Source organism: Rhinolophus ferrumequinum, chromosome 7, assembly GCF_004115265.2.
Source record: "Rhinolophus ferrumequinum isolate MPI-CBG mRhiFer1 chromosome 7, mRhiFer1_v1.p, whole genome shotgun sequence".
Classification (NCBI taxonomy): domain Eukaryota; kingdom Metazoa; phylum Chordata; class Mammalia; order Chiroptera; family Rhinolophidae; genus Rhinolophus; species Rhinolophus ferrumequinum.
In genome coordinates, this window is record NC_046290.1 from 34,624,859 (window position 1) to 34,643,443 (window position 18,585).

General features: G+C 35.5%; 1 protein-coding gene and 1 non-coding gene across 6 annotated transcripts in view; both read right to left on the reverse strand.

The window, feature by feature from the left end:
- Window positions 1–18,585, reverse strand: part of SLC38A9 (solute carrier family 38 member 9) — an 82,660-nt gene that overhangs the window by 41,119 nt on the left and 22,956 nt on the right. For all 5 annotated transcript variants that reach the window (XM_033110999.1, XM_033110998.1, XM_033111000.1 and 2 more), the window contains 7 exons: window positions 18,195–18,316; window positions 17,992–18,055; window positions 17,669–17,762; window positions 16,211–16,381; window positions 13,921–13,980; window positions 11,243–11,437; window positions 9,154–9,261 (listed from right to left, as the gene is read on the reverse strand). In XM_033110999.1, coding sequence (XP_032966890.1) covers window positions 9,154–9,261; window positions 11,243–11,437; window positions 13,921–13,980; window positions 16,211–16,381; window positions 17,669–17,762; window positions 17,992–18,055; window positions 18,195–18,316 — 814 coding nt within the window. The remainder of the gene's footprint in view (window positions 1–9,153; window positions 9,262–11,242; window positions 11,438–13,920; window positions 13,981–16,210; window positions 16,382–17,668; window positions 17,763–17,991; window positions 18,056–18,194; window positions 18,317–18,585) is intronic.
- On the reverse strand, window positions 3,794–3,897 carry LOC117025380 (small nucleolar RNA U13). The gene has a single exon (XR_004423593.1). It is a non-coding gene; the product is annotated as a small nucleolar RNA U13 (small nucleolar RNA).

Consider the following 18,585-nt stretch of genomic DNA (forward strand, 5'->3'; position numbering starts at 1 on the left):
AAAAATTTTTTTTAAGGAGGGTGCAGCTCACAGTGGCCCATGTGGGGATCGAATCGGCAACCTTGGTGCTATTAGCACCATGCTCTAACCAACTGAGCTCACCGGCCACCTGAAAATAACTTGATTATGCTCTAACACTGGAATGAAAGTATGGCAAGATTTAGAATTTTAGGTTAAAATAACTTATTCTGTGAACCATTGATGACACTTCTATTGTCTTCTAGCTTTCAGAGTTGTTGAAGTCTGATACTCTTCTGATTCCAGACCTTTTGTATAGACCTGTTCTTTGCCCCTAGAAGCTTTTAGGGTCTTCTCTTTATCCCTGGTGTTCTGAAATTTTATGATGATATGATTTGTCACAGGTCTTATTTACACTTCTGGGTATTTAAGCCCTTTTCATCTAGAAATTTATGTTCTTCAGTTCTAGAGAAATTCCTTAAACTGTTTCTTTGATAATTTCATCCACTTCATTTTTTCTCTTCTCTATGGAACTATTTTTAGTTGGATACTGGGCCACCTGAATTAATGCTCTAATTTTCTTATCTTTATTCCCCTTTCCTTCCCCTCACCCTCATTCCCTTCCTCCCTCCCTCCATTTCTCCCTTCCTACCTCTTTTCATTCTTTCCTCTATCCATCCATCCATCCGTCCATGCAACCATCCATGATTTCTAGTCTACTTTTTGGGAATTTAGCTTTGTCTTCCAAATTTTCTCTGAATTCTTATTTCTATTATATTTTTTTATTTCCAAAACCAACCTTTCTCCTTTTTTCCTTCCTTCCTTGGCATCCAAATATTGTTTCATGGATATGTCACTTTGAAGATATAATTTTTTGGAAGTTATTTTTCCCCCTCTTATTTGCTTTTTCCCTTTATGTTCCTTCCACCTCCCCCCTTTCCTATTTCATTTTCATGTAAGAGGCTTTCCACAAATATCTAGTGCTCTCTGTCTGTTTATATTTAAAAGTGAAGAAGTAATACCATGTATACTTAGTAGATATCTAAATGGTTTGATACAAGCAAAGTACCTGCCTTTTTTTTTTTTTTAATTTTTTTTTTTGGCAGAAATCAAATATCTGAGACTCTAGGTCTTTCCTCTTGGGCTTGTCAGTTTCTCCAGAACAGAATCCTCTGTTATCCTATGCTGTCAGCATTCTTGGAGCCAAGGAGTAAAGAAAAGAGAATTGGAGAGGTATAGGGAGAGAGTATGGTCTCATCATTTAGCATATACTCTTTTACTTAATCCCTGTTTTCAGACTAGAGCCTTATCCCTACCCTTTGTTAAGCTAGATGAACCTGAGTTCAGAGTGTGATTCAGTTTAGTCTATGTCTTGCTAGGTTGAGGAGGGAAGGAGAGGGGGTTATATCTAACTATTCCTGAGGTAAACTTTTAAGGAATTCTCCCATTTTAAGTCCTTAACTTACCCTTGCTTTCAGAGTTATCCAAATGGCTCCAAATGCTGAGGCTTTTAAGAATTGTGTAGCTCAAACTGGTCTCTTTTGTGCTGGAATCCATTTCTACAGATACTTACATTCTCTACTTTGCTGTCAGTTACCAACCATCTATCACTTTTCCAGCTTCTAAAAATCTGTTACTATCTCTTGTCTGCTACTATCTCTTCTGTCTCTTTGTGTTTGGTTTTTACATTTATTTATTTACTGTTGTTTTAATGGAATTTAGGAGAAAGTAGAAATAAACACATTTATTCATTCAACAGTTATTTACTGAACACTCACTATACACCAGGAAGTATTATAGGCCTCAGGGATACAACAGTAATAGGGATGCAACAGTAATAGAGAAGTATAAAAACAAAAACAAAGAACATCCCTTTTCTTGGAGAGCTAACATTCTAGTTAGAGATAGAAACACAGGTTAAAAAACAAACAAACAAAAAAGCAAACAAAAATCTTACCATTTATTCCTTATCATCTGAACTTTCACTATCCAAACACAAGAACCAAATAGATTCAGAAACATTTTGGATAAATCCCATGTTATCTTAACTTCTGCTACCTTCTCTTTGAAATTCAGGAACCAAGTCCATTATAATAATAGATATCCCTCAATATTTCAAGTCATTATCAGAATCAGGAACATAATAGATTTAGATAAACAGGGACACCTGCATGTAAGATTTGGTAATGATAAGAACTCTAAAGAAAAATAAGACACAAAACAAGGCACATGAAAAATAAGAAGGGGTGGGAGTAGGCAGGAAGTCAGGGAGGACCTCTCTAATTATACTAACCATGTAGATACCTGAGAAAAGATAAGGGCATTTTATGCACTGGGGACCGTAAATGGAAAGATTCTGAGCTAGGAGTGTGTTTGGCGCTTTTGTAGAACAGCAAGGACAGTGTGGCTGGAGTGTACTGAATGAGTAGGAAAGCAGAGGGGGATGAAATCAGAGAAGAAGCCAGGAGTCAGATCATGTATGGCTTATGGACTATAATAAAGAATGTCTTTATTCTGAATGAGATGGGAAACCATTAAAGACTTTTTAAGGTGGTATATTAAAAACATCATTCCGGCTGCTGGGTGTAGAACAGGCTATGGAGGGGGAGACAGACTGAAAACAGTGAAACTAGTTAAGAGGCTACTATAATAATCCAGGTGAGAGATTAGTAGCTTGACATAACTGTTTTCGGGGTAAATGATAAGAAGTAACCATATTCTCAGTTTATTTTGAAAGTAGAGCTGACATATTTTGTAGATGTGGGGTGGAAAAAAAGAACAGTCAGGTATGACTCCAAAATTTTTGGTCTGCTCACGTGGAAAATTAAAGCTACCATTTTCTGAGACAGAGATGCCCGGGAGAAGAGCAGGTTAAGCAGGTTAGTGGGATGGGGTGGATGATGAAGGAAACATTTGGTTTTTGTAAATTTATGTTTGAGATACCTAGTGGACATCCAAGTGGAGATATACAAGGGACAAGTAGATATATGAGTATGGATTTTAGTGGAGAGATCTGGGCTAGAGATACAAAATTGGGAATATTCACCATATAGACCATATATAAAGCCAGGTGACTAGGTGACATTACTTAGGGAATAAGGGTTGAGAGAAAAGAGGTTTGAGTTCTAAACCCTGGATGACTCTGTCATTTAGTGGTCAGGAATATGAGAAGGAGCAGTTATGCAAAAGAATCAAGACAGAATAGGGTTTTAGAAGTTAAGTAAATATAGTGGTTTAAGATGGTAGAAGTGATCACATGTGTTCCATACCACTGATATGTTGAGTAAGAAGAGTGTGAGAATTGGTCACTGGATTTGGAAAAATGGAGTCATCGGTTGTCTAATAGAGTGACATGACTGGGGCCAAAGCCTAACAGAAGCCAGTTTAAGGCAAAATGGAAAAAAAAGTGGAAACAGTGAGCACAGACAACCCTTTCAAAGAGGGAAGCAATAGCTAGAGGGGAATGTGAAATCATATGAGTTTTTGATTTTTAGTTTGGGAGATAGGTTTTTACACTGACAGGAATAGTTCAGTAAAAAAAAAAAAAGATGATACATGATTAAAGACAAAAAAAAGAAAGGACAACTGCAAAAGTGAAGCTTTTGGCAGAAAAGAATAGGATAAAATATATGACTAGGTTTTTTTCTCATTATTTTTCCAATTACCTAAGAGAAAGGATGATAGGGTCTACAGCACTAAAAAAATTTTTTTAGAACTAAAGAGTATATTCACAAAGATTCAATCAGAACTACAAGTTTATGTGAATTATTCATCAAGATAGGAAAGATTCACACCCTCCAAAGTTCTTTGATTTTTTTTTTTTTTTTTTTTTTTACGTCAGACGGGTAATGTGCCGATGTCGTAACAAGGTTTATGGGAGGCACATCTCATGCAAAAGCGTGACCACCCAATCATCACACTTATGAACTACAAAAGGATCAGTTCTTTGATTCTTAATTAGCCTTTACTCAAAAAGATTTATGATATATCTTTATTCTTGAGAAATTCTTATCACAACAAAGTAATTTATTTCAGGACCATAAATATTAACACAAGTTAATAGTCCTCATAATTCTCCCTTCATGTCACTTAGAAATAAAGGGAAATAAATCACTTAATAACTATTTAAATATGTTCTCTTTTTCATCTTATAAATAACTGTTTATACTCTCTCTTTTCCTCATATTTATCTCTCATGTCCTATCATTAGCAGAAACTTATCCCTAAGATTCTTAAAATAAATCAATATGGATCTAATTTTAGAAAATAATATCCTAGACTATTTTTATCAATCAACGGAAGAACTAGCTTAAAGTTGCCATTTTCATCGGTGCCCAATTTTAAATATAATCTGGGAGAGAAGGATGCCTTTCAAGCCCTAGCACTTCCTTTATCCTGAAATTACACTGACTTTTTATTTTCAGTCTTTGTGGGCTTCTAATGGAAACAAGATATGAGAGCTAACACAGCCTGGGGTGGCCTGCTGGCTCAGTTGGTTAGAGAGAGCATGGTGTTGATAGCACTGAGGTTGCTGGCTCGATCCCCTGCATGGGCCACTGTGAGCTGCACCCTCCTTAAAAAAAAAAACACAAAAAACAAAACAAAACAAAACTAATGCAGCTAGATGATCTGAAAACAAATAACTATGGTAACATAAACAACAACTTCCAATGACCACAAAACCAATACACCTGAAAAGCCCAGGAATGTTGTAATAAAAGAAACAAAAGGACACCAAAATTATAACTAAACTACAAAATAACCATTGAGAATTGCCTGAAGTCTTGCTGAACTGAAGTACTACTACAACTAAGGGTAGTACCAACTAAGAAACCATCTTGAGACTGGTAGGAGGGGCAGAGATGCAGAACGGGTTGGTCCCACACTCACATGTGGCAGTTAAAAACCGGGAGGACTATCAGCTGTGGAGGTCCCCAGTGGAGGAGTGAGGGATCCCAGCCCCCCAGACCCGGTACCCTAGCCCAGGGTCCCAGTGCTGAGGAGCAAAGTCCCCATAACATCTGTCTGTGAAAACCAGCAGAGATTGTGGCTGAGTGAGAAGGAGGGGGGCTGGAGTTCCAGGCTGTCCTCTTAAAGAGCCTTCAGATGGACTTACAGACTCGCTCTGAGCTGCAGCACTAGGACAGCAGCTCGAAAGGTGCCAGGACATACAGGGAGGAACTGAGTTGTCTAGCTACAGGGTGAAGGCTGGAGGGGCAGCTTTCTCCCAGATGGAAGTGCTGGCAGAATCCATTGTTTCTTTGTTGAGCCCTTCCCCTTCCTGGAGTGGAGCCATTGTATCTGAGTCTCCATAAACCTGGCTAACACCATTTGTCCGCCCCATCCTGGTGAGTCCCTGAGACCCTGTACCACCCAACTTTCAGGCACACCCAAGTGTTTCCAGTGGCTTATCCATACAAAGGGACCATCTTGGCTCATGCTGCATACTTTCCTAAAATTTCTCAAAGGTTCACAAATCCTAAACAAGAAGCATCTGGCTTCTATGTGACCCATACTTTTTCTTGAGAAGCCCCAAGCCTGGTACTAGCAGCAGCCAGCTTTGGTTCCCAGCTTGACCTCTCGAAGCACGTCCAAGCACAGTGCAAGTGGAAGCATCTGTGGATTCTTTTGTGGCTCATGCCAGATGGCCCCAGGCAGGGCACAGGCTGCTGCTGAATTTGGCCTGCAACGGGGCCCCTTCCAGGAGGCCCCCGGGCTGGCACACCTGGTGGCTAGCTTCAGAATATGTAGGAGGCTGCCTCCAAGGATGACACTCCCAAAAGGCAGACTGGGCAGGCACCAAGATCTTGCTAAAGTGAATCCTGCTCTGTAGGGTCAGCCACTGCACAACAGTTCCTCCACTGGAGTCACAGTCAGTCCTCACAACTAATCAGCCTGAGGGTCAATCCCTCTTACTGATGTACAAACAGCAACCAAGGCTCAACTACAATAGGAGGGCACACACAACCCACACAGGGTACACACCCGGAGCACCCAGCTCAGGTGAACAGAGACTGTGCCATAGAAAACCTACTACATAAGGCCACTCTACTAAGACAGGGAGTCATAATACATAGAAAAAAACACAGGGAGGCAGCAAAAATGGGGAGACAAAGAAACACGTCCCAAATAAAAGAACAGAACAAAGCTCCAGAAAAAGAACTAAAAAAAAATGGAGACAAGTAACGTACCAGATACAGAGTTCAAAACACTGGTTATAAGGATGTTCAATGATCTCAGGGACAACGTCAACAAAGAGATAGGAAACATAAAAATGGAGATAGAAAACATAAAAAAGAACCAGCCCCGGAAATAAAGGAAACAATAACTGAAATGATACATTAGAGGGAATAGACAGTAGAATAGATTAAGCAGAAGATCGATCAGTGATTGAGAAGGTAAGGAAGTGCTGGCAGAAAAACACTACTGTAAGGTTGTGTTTTCTGTAAGATTGCAGAAAACATCCAATCAGAACAGCAAAAATAAAAAAGAATCCCTCTAATTGAGGATAGTTTAAGGGGCCTATGGGACCTCATCAAGCATAGCAACATTCATATCACAGGAGTACCAGATGGAGATGAGAGCACACGTAATTAAAAATTTATTTGAAGAACTAATGACAGAAAACTTCCCTAACCTGGTGAAGGAAATAGACATAAAAGCCCAGGAAGCCCTGAATCCCAAACAAGATGAACCCAAGGAGCTCACATAAGGACATATCATAATTAAAAATGTCCAAACTTAAAGATAAAGAAAGAATCTTAAAAGCAGTAAGAAAAAAGCAAGAGACCTACCTACAAGAGAGCTCCCATAAGACTTTGATGTGATTTCTCAACAAAAACTTTGCAGGCCAGAAGGGACTGAAATGAAACATTCAAAGTGATGAAAAGTAAGGACCTACAACCAAGATTACTCTACCCAGCAAGGCTATTATTTAAAATCAAAGGACAGATAAAGAGCCTCCCAGATAAGAAAAAGCAAAAGGAGTTAATCAACACCAAACCAATATTACAAGGAATGTTGGAGGGACTTCTTTAGGAAGAAAAAAAAAATTATCAAAAATATGAATAATAAAATGGCAATAACTACATATCTATTAACAATTACTTTAAATGTAAATGGATTAAATGCTCCGATCAAAAGATAGGGTGGCTGAATGGATTAAAAAAACAAGGCCTTTACATATGCTGCCTACAAGAGACTCACTTCAGATTGAAAGACACAGATTGAAAATAAAGAGATGGAAAAAGATATTTCATGAAAATGGAAAAAAAACAACAAAAAACCTGGGGTAGCAATACTGACACCAGACAAAACAGACTTTAAAATAAAGGCTATAACAAGACATAAAGGAGGACGCATTAATCCCACTTCTGGGTATTTATCTGGAGAAACACAAAATGCTACTTAAAGATGTGTGTATTCATATGTTCACTGAAGCATTGTTCATAATGACCAGGATGTGGAGGCAGCCTCTGTGTCCATCGATGGAAGAATGAATACAGAGGTGGTGGTACCTATATACAATAGAATATTGCTCGGCCATGGAAGAGAATGGGTTCTTGCCATCTGCAGTGGCATGGATGGACCTGGAGGGTATTCTGTTGAGTGAAGTATGTCAGACAGAGAAAGACAGATGTAATGTGTTAATAATTTCACTTATATGTGGAATCTAAAGAAAAAAATGAAGCAAACAAAATAGAAACAAGCACATATACAGAGATCATTTTGATGGTTGCCAGATGGTTAGGGGGATGGGAGAAAAAGGGAAAGGGATTATGAAGTACAAATTGGTTGTTACAAAGTAATCATGGGGATGTAGGGTATAGCATGAAGAAGACAGTCAATAATATTGTAATTAACTATGTATGATATCAGATGGGTATTAGATTTATCAGGGTGATAAATGGGAAGGGCATTGGGGGGAAGAGTGAAAAAAGTTAAGGGATTAAGAAGTACAAATTGGTAGTTATGAAACAGTCATGGGGATGTAAAGTAAAGCATAAGGAATACAGTCAATAATATAGTAATAACTCTATGTAGTGCCAGATGGGTACTAGACTAGTCAGGGGGATCACTTCGTAAATTATATAGATGTTTAACCACTGTGCTGTACACCTGAAATTAACATGGAATGTGAACTATAACTAACAAATTAAAAAAGGAGGGAAAAAAGGGGAATAAGAGGTTCACATTTCTCGGTATAAAACAAGTCATGGGGATGCAAAGTACAGCATAAGGAATATAGTCAATAATATTGCGATAGCATGGTATGATGTCAGATGGTTGCTGGACTTATGGTGATCACTTCTTTAGATATATAAATGTTGAATAACAATGGTGTATAACTGAAACTAATATAATATTGTATGTTAGCTATATTTTAATAAAAATCTTTCAAAAAAGAAATAAAAAGGAGTGGTAGACAACTAAAACTGCAGACTTTAGAGAGTAACACCAGATCCTGAATAGAGACTTGAAATTTTAGACCACCTGAATCAACAGTTGAAGAACGGAAAGAAAGCAGTCTTACTAAACCAACAACAGAATTTTGTACTACTCTCTTTTTATTAGTTTTCAAGAGACTAGTGTAACAGTCACTTCCATTTTCTAAGCTGTCTCTCATTGAGCATTCATTATCCATTCATTGGTTCTTGGTGCTTTTATCATGTCCAAAATCTCCTAAAGTTGGGTGAAATGTAAAAAATTGCCAAGTTTGAACCATAAGGGAAAAAAAGGAGGGAGGGGACACTTAATATCACCATCTTAATTAGGCTGAAAAACAGGAATATTAAAAAAACAAAACAAACAAAAAACCCCAGAAGGGGAACAATGATGTCAATGAGCAGTATATCCACATATATTAATCACTGACCATGTTTTAAGTCTCTGAAATTCTAGAGGTATGTTTTCTCAGAAAAGTCTAGAGAATGCGTTCTTGATTTTCCAATTGCATTGTAACTTAAATGAACTTCAACTCCCACGGAGAAATGACAAAGGGCCCTGGTTACCCCTAACTGCAGGAAAACCAAAGTAATTTCAACTGTGGTCTTATTTTTAGCTCAACAGCATTAATAAAAATGCTCATATAAAAAATACCATTACTTGTTTTAGAATAGCAATGGTTAAAAATAGTTAACTTAAAGATCGCATTATTACAACTTATTAATTCTTTATTTGTCTGAAACAGCTCACCTGGTACAAAAAATTCTGTTGGCACAAACCAATGAAATTCCAGATGAAATCCCAAGCGAATAGCCTTCAAGGTGACAAGGAAAATCAAATAGAGAACGGACACTGTACCTGTGAAAAAAAAATCGAGAAACGATGTATCATCTTTGTATTTTTACAGACTATTTTAAAATCAAGCTTTGTTTCTATGTTCTCAGCAAAGGTTGGAATATTACTAACTTCACTGATTAGGCACACTAAAACCCACGTGGGATACAGAAGAATAGCAACAAGCTATGTTAGTTATCAGAAAACAAAGCAAAAAACTTGTAGTAGGCCTAAGAAGAACCACATGAAGGTTGCGCATATATTGCTTAATGCAAAACTGTCTAATTTTCTCATGAGCTGAATTTAGTGCAGGATACATGCTGAGTCCATTACAAAACTGTTAGGTTACAAAGGGGAAAAAAGACAACATGAAAATGTCTTTTATTCCTGTATTGAAACTATTAGAGACGGTCAATAAGTTGGAAAAGTCTGTTACAACACTTAGTGTACGATGATAAGAAAGTAAAGTAGTGAATGTGGATCATACATCTATTTGAGAAAGGCAATAAGCCAAGTAATCCATGACTAATCTGATCTAGTCTCTAGGTGAGGTTTTGATTGGGTAGTATTACTTGCTAGATGGAAAGGTTCCAGGTTCCATTCATAGGTATTATACACAGGATAAAGTGGACATTCAGAATTTTTCAGTAGTCTAGAAGTTAGAGGATTATTTCTGTTAAGGAATTAAGTCCAGTCATTATGGAGTTCAGTCCAAGAAGTTTTCTAGAGGAATTAGATACTGATTTCTCTAAAGAAGCTACAGATTTAACAGAAATGGAAAGTACCAAGAAAAAGGGCAAAAGCAGAATATCCTTAAGGAGGTGGAGAAAAATCAACCTGGTTAGAAGTCTAGTGATTGTTTTGCCCAATTGAGCAAATTCTTCTATAAATTTGTATGCTAACTTTTAAAGATTTGTTCCGTAGGAAAGTCAGCAAACAAATCAGGAAACCACAAATGAGCTATATGAGCTCTTTTGTGGGCTTGGAGATTAGCTGACTCACAAAGGAAGAAAACAAGAGTCCAAAGCTTATATAACCACAACTTTTCATTTCCTGTGTGTCTTTGGCAGACTTACAGTGAATCCTGTTGTGAGGCAGAAAGGTACAGAGAAATAACCTTACCTGCTCCTTTGGTCTTCTGGAAACCCAGAAGCTACCTCCTGGCTGTGATGAGTAATCTAATTATTTTGTACTCTAGGCTGCCTACCAGGAGATCAGCTCTATAGGGAGGAGGTGAAATCCTATGCTGTATTTGGGGTTATCAATTCTTTATGAATGATATCTTTGTCTTTAGTTAACCAGATCTGAGCTTTCACTGGGGATTCCTTTTGCCATCTTAAGACTGTAAAAGAAGACACGGTCAAACATAGCTTTATTGATTCAGAAATTTCTGAAATTTTTTCAGTGATTTAAAAAATTTCTGAAAAACAGGGCTCACAGAAAGAAGTGTGTTCCCTTAAGGAGGCAATGGTGTTCCAAGAAAAAAAAAAGCACTGAGGAAGCGAGCAAAAGCAGAACAAACCTTAGGAATTTGAGCTAGAGAATGATATCTCAGGTTGAAAATCAGGTGATAATTCTGTGCTATATACTTAAATAGAAACCATAGGAAAAAATATTCCGGTAACCTCCCTTAGTAAGTTCTAATGTTTCCAACCTTTAGAATTGAGAATTCCTATAATATCCTTTGGATCTCTCTTCCTGAAATCTTAGTCTATTTCCTGTAGTTATATCCTCAGAGGAAATGAGGAAGGCTTAGTTGTTCAGTAAGGATGGGCTGGGAAACCCAGTAACTTAAAAGGGACTCGAACTTGAAACTCGAACATCTACATTTTCCTCTGTGCCCAACTCCATAGAGAAAACCAAAAAGCAGGTAACATACCAGTGAACAAATTAAACTTAGGCGTACAGGACTAGAAGGTAACTGTCTACCCAGCCAGACCATATTTCCACAGAATCCAGCATGTATTCTCCTACAAAGTGGCTCTATAACTGTGCCTCAGCTTACCTAAGATATTAAATTTTGAAAAAAATGAAGGGGATTTGAAATTCAGCAGTGGCAGGAGGAGCCCTATGAGGTAGAAGGGCACAGTCTTGGACTTATTCCACCACTTTTCAAACTGTTGGAGTCCCGTGTCATTGGCATAGAAAATCACAGAGCTGTTGTCAGGCTGGCCACCACTCCCGGCACTTGGACAAATCACTGCAACAGGAAAACATCAGATTAGGGAAGACTTCAAAGGACAGAAAATGACCCCCAGAGACTGACACTTGCACTACCCACCTCAACTTTTACCATGAATACTAAGTTTCTCCTTTCTGGGAAAAAACTGAGGGTTATATTTAAATATAGTAAAAATATTTCACCTATAAACAAAGATGGAAGAATGTTAGAAAATTTTGAGGTATCTCCTTCATTTCTACTGGAAACTATAGTTTCCAGTGATCGCATCAAAAATCCTCTGGTTCCATTGCCAGAGAGAAAATATTGGGCTGGATGGTATTTAAACTTATATAACAAATACAATTTAGGGTAACTGTTTGTTGTGCAAATAACCCATACAAAGGTCAAAGAACAGGTTTCTTCTAACAATAAACAAAATCTTGGGTTTGGATTAAAAAGTTGACATCATCGGAACAGCAGTCATGGTATTGCCAAAACCTAACTATTGCTTATAGCTTAAGAATCCTGAATTCCAGCAATTCAGAGTAATTCTCCTGGAAGTTTATCACATGTTATAGTGGCCCAAGAGTCTAGAAGATATCCAGAGAAAAGGGAAATGAGCAAAATGTATTTTTCCTAACACTGACCTAAAGTGGCAATAGCTTCTACTAGTAGAATACAAATCGTTCTCACTGTGTTACTAATTTCATAATAGCACTTTTGCTAATAATCAGTTCTTTGTAAAGAACTCTTAATGCTGGTGAAAAATATTCATACTGAGCAACAATCATACTCATCACTAGTCAAAGAGAAAATGATGTATTCATTGTAAGTTCTGTTTTCAATTTTATTCTGTCTTCATTATTTGGCATGCCACAAAGCCAAACACTTGGTTTTCTTTCTCCTTTCTTAGTCAGCATTTTGACATGTACTGTTTTCTTCTATGCTCTGGACAGAAGTAAATTAACTTCACTTTTTCTTGTGCTAGTAACAGTGGTAAAGAGCATAGGCTAATGGAAATAAATTCACTGAGAAATGAGGTGACTCTATCACCTAACACGTAGTTAGGCAATCTTGGGCAAGTCACTAACTTCTCTGCTTTGGTTTCTACATCTAGAAAGTGGAGGTAACAGTATCTACCTTACAGAGTTGCTGTAAAACATTTAGAACAATGCCTGCACACAGTATCCAATAAATGTTGGCTGTAATTTTTTACATGAACTGAAATGGACTGTTTCATATACTGCTTAATACGTTGTTCAAAATAAACACAAGAATCAAAAAGTGCTAGTATCAACATATGATATCACTATGCAAAGTAAACGGACTTTGTTATTGGTGGTCTCTCCAAATCTTCAGTGTAATTGTGATATTTATAAACTCAACAATGGACTCCCTACTGAAGAAATTCTATTAGATATTAATAAACTAGTTTCATCAATTGATACCAGAATAGCTATAGTAAAATGAGTTTCTCTTTTAAGACAAGGATGTTATTCGGGCCTTTGAATATTTTGAGGTAAGGAATAGGATGTAAGAGATATATTTTAAAATTGTACTATTTTAGTATAACTATTCAAAAGTGTGTGTGTGTGTGTGTGTGTGTGTGTACACGTGTGTGTCTACAGAAATAAAAGCTGGTACTTCATTCACTCATTTTCTAGTGAACAAAAGAAATTAAACAGTTAAATTAAGGGCAAAGTAAGACACTGGAATGAATGTATGTTTCATGGGAGGGAAGACTTTTGTCTGTTCATTATATTCCCAGTGCCTAGAACAATAAGTTGTCCTTTTGGTGATCAATGTGTACCTCCATCAAAATGATATCAATTTAGTATTTTTGAAACCTAAATACGTGAAAGCTTCAGGTGATATTCAAGGTTAACAGTATAATTGTTAACAAAGTTACATTAGCTTTTATATTCACTTTCACCTATGACTGCCATACTGGATAAACCCATAGGCCACAAACGTTTATTTTTAACAAATTAAAAAAAACTTTTCTACGAAATTAAGATTTTTTTTTTGCCCAATCTTCAATTTATTTTTCCATATTTACTAACCTCTGTTCATTACAAGGAAATTAACTATTCTAAAGGACACATATTTGTATATTTTAAATATTAGTAACTAGAACAATAAATGTCTAAAACTAAGTTAAACTGAGAACTATTCTGCCAGACTAAAACAATCAGCAGTGATCTAGTTTCCTGAAAATACGTAATGATTATTCGTAGGCAAATAGGGATATGATAAATGTGAGCTACCGTCGTGAATTGTACAATGTGAACTAAATATTGTTTAGCTCACATTAACACAACCTTTTGTGGCATTGTTTTTTGGTGTTTTTTTTTTTTTAACACACGGATGCCAACAATTTAATAGTGGCCCAGTTAACATAATGATAATGATTTTGCACTAATCATTTACCTAAAATACAGTTATAGGTTCTACCTGAAATCATTTTTGAAGTAAGGTGGGGAATAAAAAACAAGCTAAACTTTAAATTCCAAACTACTTACCAGGGTTGCTATCATTGGTTCTCAGCACAGTGTCGGTGTCATTAATGTGATGGATAAAATCTAAAAATTAAGGAAAACTATAGTTTAGTACTGAATGAAAGATGCTAAACTGATCACCCTCTAAAGACTTTTGTCTATAAAAATCCTTTAAGATCTACTGGGTGGTAATATTAACTAGTTCACTGAACCAAGGCAGCCGCACTGTTAACATGGCTTCACCTTCTTCAGCTTTCTCTACTGACAGGAATGATGTCATTGGCTTCACAGTCCCACTGTGGAAAATTTTACATGACTGAAGAGTTTTAAAAAAACCTACCTACAGGCGAATTTAGTTAAAAGCCCTGGAATAAACAGAATGTGTACAATTTTTTTTTCATATACTCTCACTAATTTACGCAACTGTAGTTACATCTTAACATAAAGTTGTAAAGTCTGTAAAAGGGGAAAACCAACACTTGTCACTGCCGAATTTATCTGGAAAATCATTTAAAGTTTTTACAAAGTGCAGTACGTTCCTTTATAGACCATAGGCTATAGAGTAATTAATTGCTTACAAGCACTACTAAGTTATACTAAAGGGAGTAGCAAAGTAGAAAGCATATGCAGAAACCTGACCATTCAGATCATTCTATCGCAAATGAGAGAATGGGTAAAGGATGTGTTTTCTTGCTAGCCTGATTGAATTTATTTGGTTTGATGTTAACCTTTTATAACCTTAGTAATGAGCATTAATAAGATTGTCTGATTAAAACTTAAATGAGATGGTAAAAATGTTGGATTAAATTTTAAGGTCATAAAGTAAGTTAAATATGTGAATTATTCACCTTCATTGTATGTATCTCAAGATAGAATAAAAGAAGTAGTTTAGTGCTCGAAGTTTTTATAGTAACTCCAAAGGTTATTAGTGATTTAAGATTAGAAGTTATGAATCTTTATGTAATTCTTGACGGCTAGACTTACGTATGGCTGGCTAGTAAATCCTGATACCAAGTATACTGGGTTGAACAGTGTCTCACCAAATCCATGGCCACCAGGAATCTTAGTATGTGATCTTATTTGAAAATGGGGTCTTTGCAGATATAATCAAGTAAAGATGAAATCAACTGGCTTAGGGTAGGCCCTAAATTCAATGACTGGTATCCTTAGTAAGAAGTGGGAAATTTGAATACAGACATATTAAGGGAAGACAGCCATGTGAAGACAGAGGCAGAATTGGAGTGATACAGCTACAAGCTAAGGAATGCCAAAGACTGCCAGCAACCAATCACTAGAAGCTAGGAAGAGGGAAGGAAGGATTCTTCCCGAAAGGTTTCAGAGGTAGTAGAGTCCTACTGACACTTTGGTTTTGGACTTCTAGGCTCCAGGACTGTGAGAGAATAAGTTGCTCTTGTTTTAAGCCAAACAGTTACGATAGTTCGTTACAGAAGCCCTAATACACAAAGGCTTAACAAGGACAGCATGAGAAAGAAAAACTATAGGCCAGTATCTCTTATGAAAAGACACAAAAGTTCTAAAAAAAATATTAGCCCCACTCCTCCCAAAAGTAAACTGAATCCAATAAGAAATGTAAAAATATGACCAATACACTAATTTATGTTTTCCCAGAATATAAGAATGATTTAAATATTACAAAATGTTCATTTAATTCACTATATTAACAATTTGAAGGAGAAAAGCTTATCAGCATTACAAGAGATGTAGATTAAGTATTTGATAAAATCCAGCACACTTTAATAAAAATGCTTAAGAAAACAATAGGCAGGAACATCTTTAAATTACTAAAAGATACAACCGATATCCCACAACAAATTCTGTGGTATGTTAATAATATATTTATTACATAACTTCCATTACTCTATTATTTTCTAATTTTTAAATCTTAATATTTTTAAAATAAGCGATTGAAATTTGTTTCCCCAAGACTCTAAACATCAAATTCTTTAGTAACAAACACCAATGACCTTCATGAATTCTGTTATACTAAAATTTTGTGGTAAAGATTGAAACAATGTTTAAAATATCTGCTGAAACTCAGAAAAATTTTATATTAATTAGAGAATTTGAAGGAATATTGTTTATTCAAAAATTAGTTTTTGAAAATGAACATACACATTATACTTGAGATCATAACGATAGAAAACAAACTGAATCGAGTGCATTTTCCAGAATTACAAATATTACTTTTTACTTTATTTATTCCAACTTCAGAATTTAAGGTTGAAACTAAAACATTACAGTAGTTATTGTATCTGAAAGTAACTGTGTAAAAGCACATGCTATCGATACTTACTAAAAATAAACTTTCCAGTATTAAAAAGAAAATTAGACATAAGCACCCAATAAACTATCATTGCTCCAATGAGAGACACCAAGGAGAAAAGGAGACTCGACCACTGCCCAAAGGAGCCAAAATAATATCTGCAGACATCTGGATATTCCCAGGTAGTGGTATCCACTGAAGCTAGATAAAAACAAAGGAAAAAGAATAAAATTAGATGTTAATTATATATCCCATATTCATAATTTGTTTTTCCCAAATTAACTCAAAATATTTAGTAAAAGATTATGGGTATTCCACCAAAAGATATTCGACCATATTATGAAACAACAGAAAATAAAACAAACATATAAAAAGAAACATAGGTCAATGGAATAATACAGATAATCTGAGAAATAGATTATAGTATCATAAAATTTTATAATTAATAGAAGCAAGTGATAAACCAAGGCTACACAAAATCATCAGTAAGGAACTGAAGACATTACCCAATAATATTTGACATACTTAAATAACAATATGGAGAAAACTTTTCTTGAGTCACATTTTATACCACGTGCCAATTTAAGTCTTAGACAATTGAATTAAAAATTAAAAAATTAAGTAACAGAAAAGTTAGAAGACAGTGTAAAATTGGAACCTGAAAGGTTATCCTTTTTCTATCAACTGAATAACAATGGAAAAGATAAATATAAACAAACTCATACATATAATATAAAAGCCATTCAAGTATTGAATGGCAAAAAAATTGACAAGAAATAGCAAATAAAGGGCTAATGACTAAATCATATAAAGAACTTAGCAGATCTATAAGAGCACCAAGGGACTTGTGGATAAATGGGAAAGGGATATAAATAAATACCACAATTAAGAGAAAATATACTACTGCTTAGTAGAGACAGAAAAGAATTGGAGCCAAAGCCTGGTCTGTTGGGTCATACTTGGTAAAATTCAATTAAATAATCTATGTTTATTTAGGTCCTAAACTATTTTAAAACAGACTAGATCTAGACTTTAGAGACATGAGTGTAGGAAATGCATTGATACAATGGAATTCACTGCAAGGACACATTGTTCACATTTTCACATTTTTCTAGTTACAATTTCTACATTTAGGTCTTTGGGTAAGGATAGGTCAAAACAAGCCATCATTAACTGATAAGAATCATACATTCTCAATTTAGTTCCAGCAAAGACCTTACTTTCAAAATATGACTTTTAAAATTATTCTAATGAGGAAATTAACACCAAAGTGAACGCATTCTGCAAAGAACTCTCAGCCTCTTTGAATTTCAGAGGCAGTCACTATCATTCAGCCTAATGCTATGAAATAGAGAAGTAAATCTATAGGCACAAAATACTAATAGTTCACACACACGCGGAATGTACACACTAGGAAATGTGTACAGGAAATACTTAACAGGAAGTACTTATTAATACCAACTTATTTTCACTGTGGCAAATTCTTACATATCATAGCTCGTGATTTCACTACTCTGTAGCAGCAATAAAGGGTTAAAAGGCCCATCAGCATGATGACGCACATTCCAGTAGTAAATCCAGCCTGTTTAAAAATAACAATATAGAACAACATATATCATCATGTTAGAATACATATGCAGTCATTATGCTACCCTAAACAATTACGATAAAAACCTGACAACTAATGAGAACTTAAATATAATAATCTATTTTAATAAATTTTATGTAGATTTATTAAAATCTCCATTGTAAAGCTTACAATGTAAAAAGAAAAAAATTCAGGCAAAAAGTATGCTGAAAAATTATATTACCTGTTTTATGCCCCAAGGAATACTTAGTATAGATGTTCCCATCATGGTATTCCAAATCATAAAACTGAAAAGACAGAGTAATAACAGTAAACACATATTGAAGTTTGACTCTTCAAACATTTTAATTGAGACAAAAATTAAAATAACCAGAATTTTCATTTACATACAGTCTAAGTTATGCTCCAAAAAGTAGTTTTACTCACATGGTTACTAAACTGGTGTTTTTACCATATCCTTCATTGTAACCTTGAAGTTTATAAGCAGAACCCAATGGACTATATACATAGCACTCTTCTGGAGCTGGAACTACATGATCTGGGGCAATCTGGTAAAAAGAAAAACAAAAACAAAAAAAGGAAGGAAGATAGGATGGAAGGAAAGAAGGAGGGAAGAAAGAAAAATGTTAGAACCAGTTAATGCGCAAAATAGGATATTTTCTATACATCAGAATATCTGACTCTAGACACGTTTCTAAATATCATGAACATATATGAGTATGCTTCCCAGATTTACAAATATATATATATATATATATATATATATATATATATATATTAAATGTAGAAGACCTAAAGGAGCAAGAATTTAAGGACA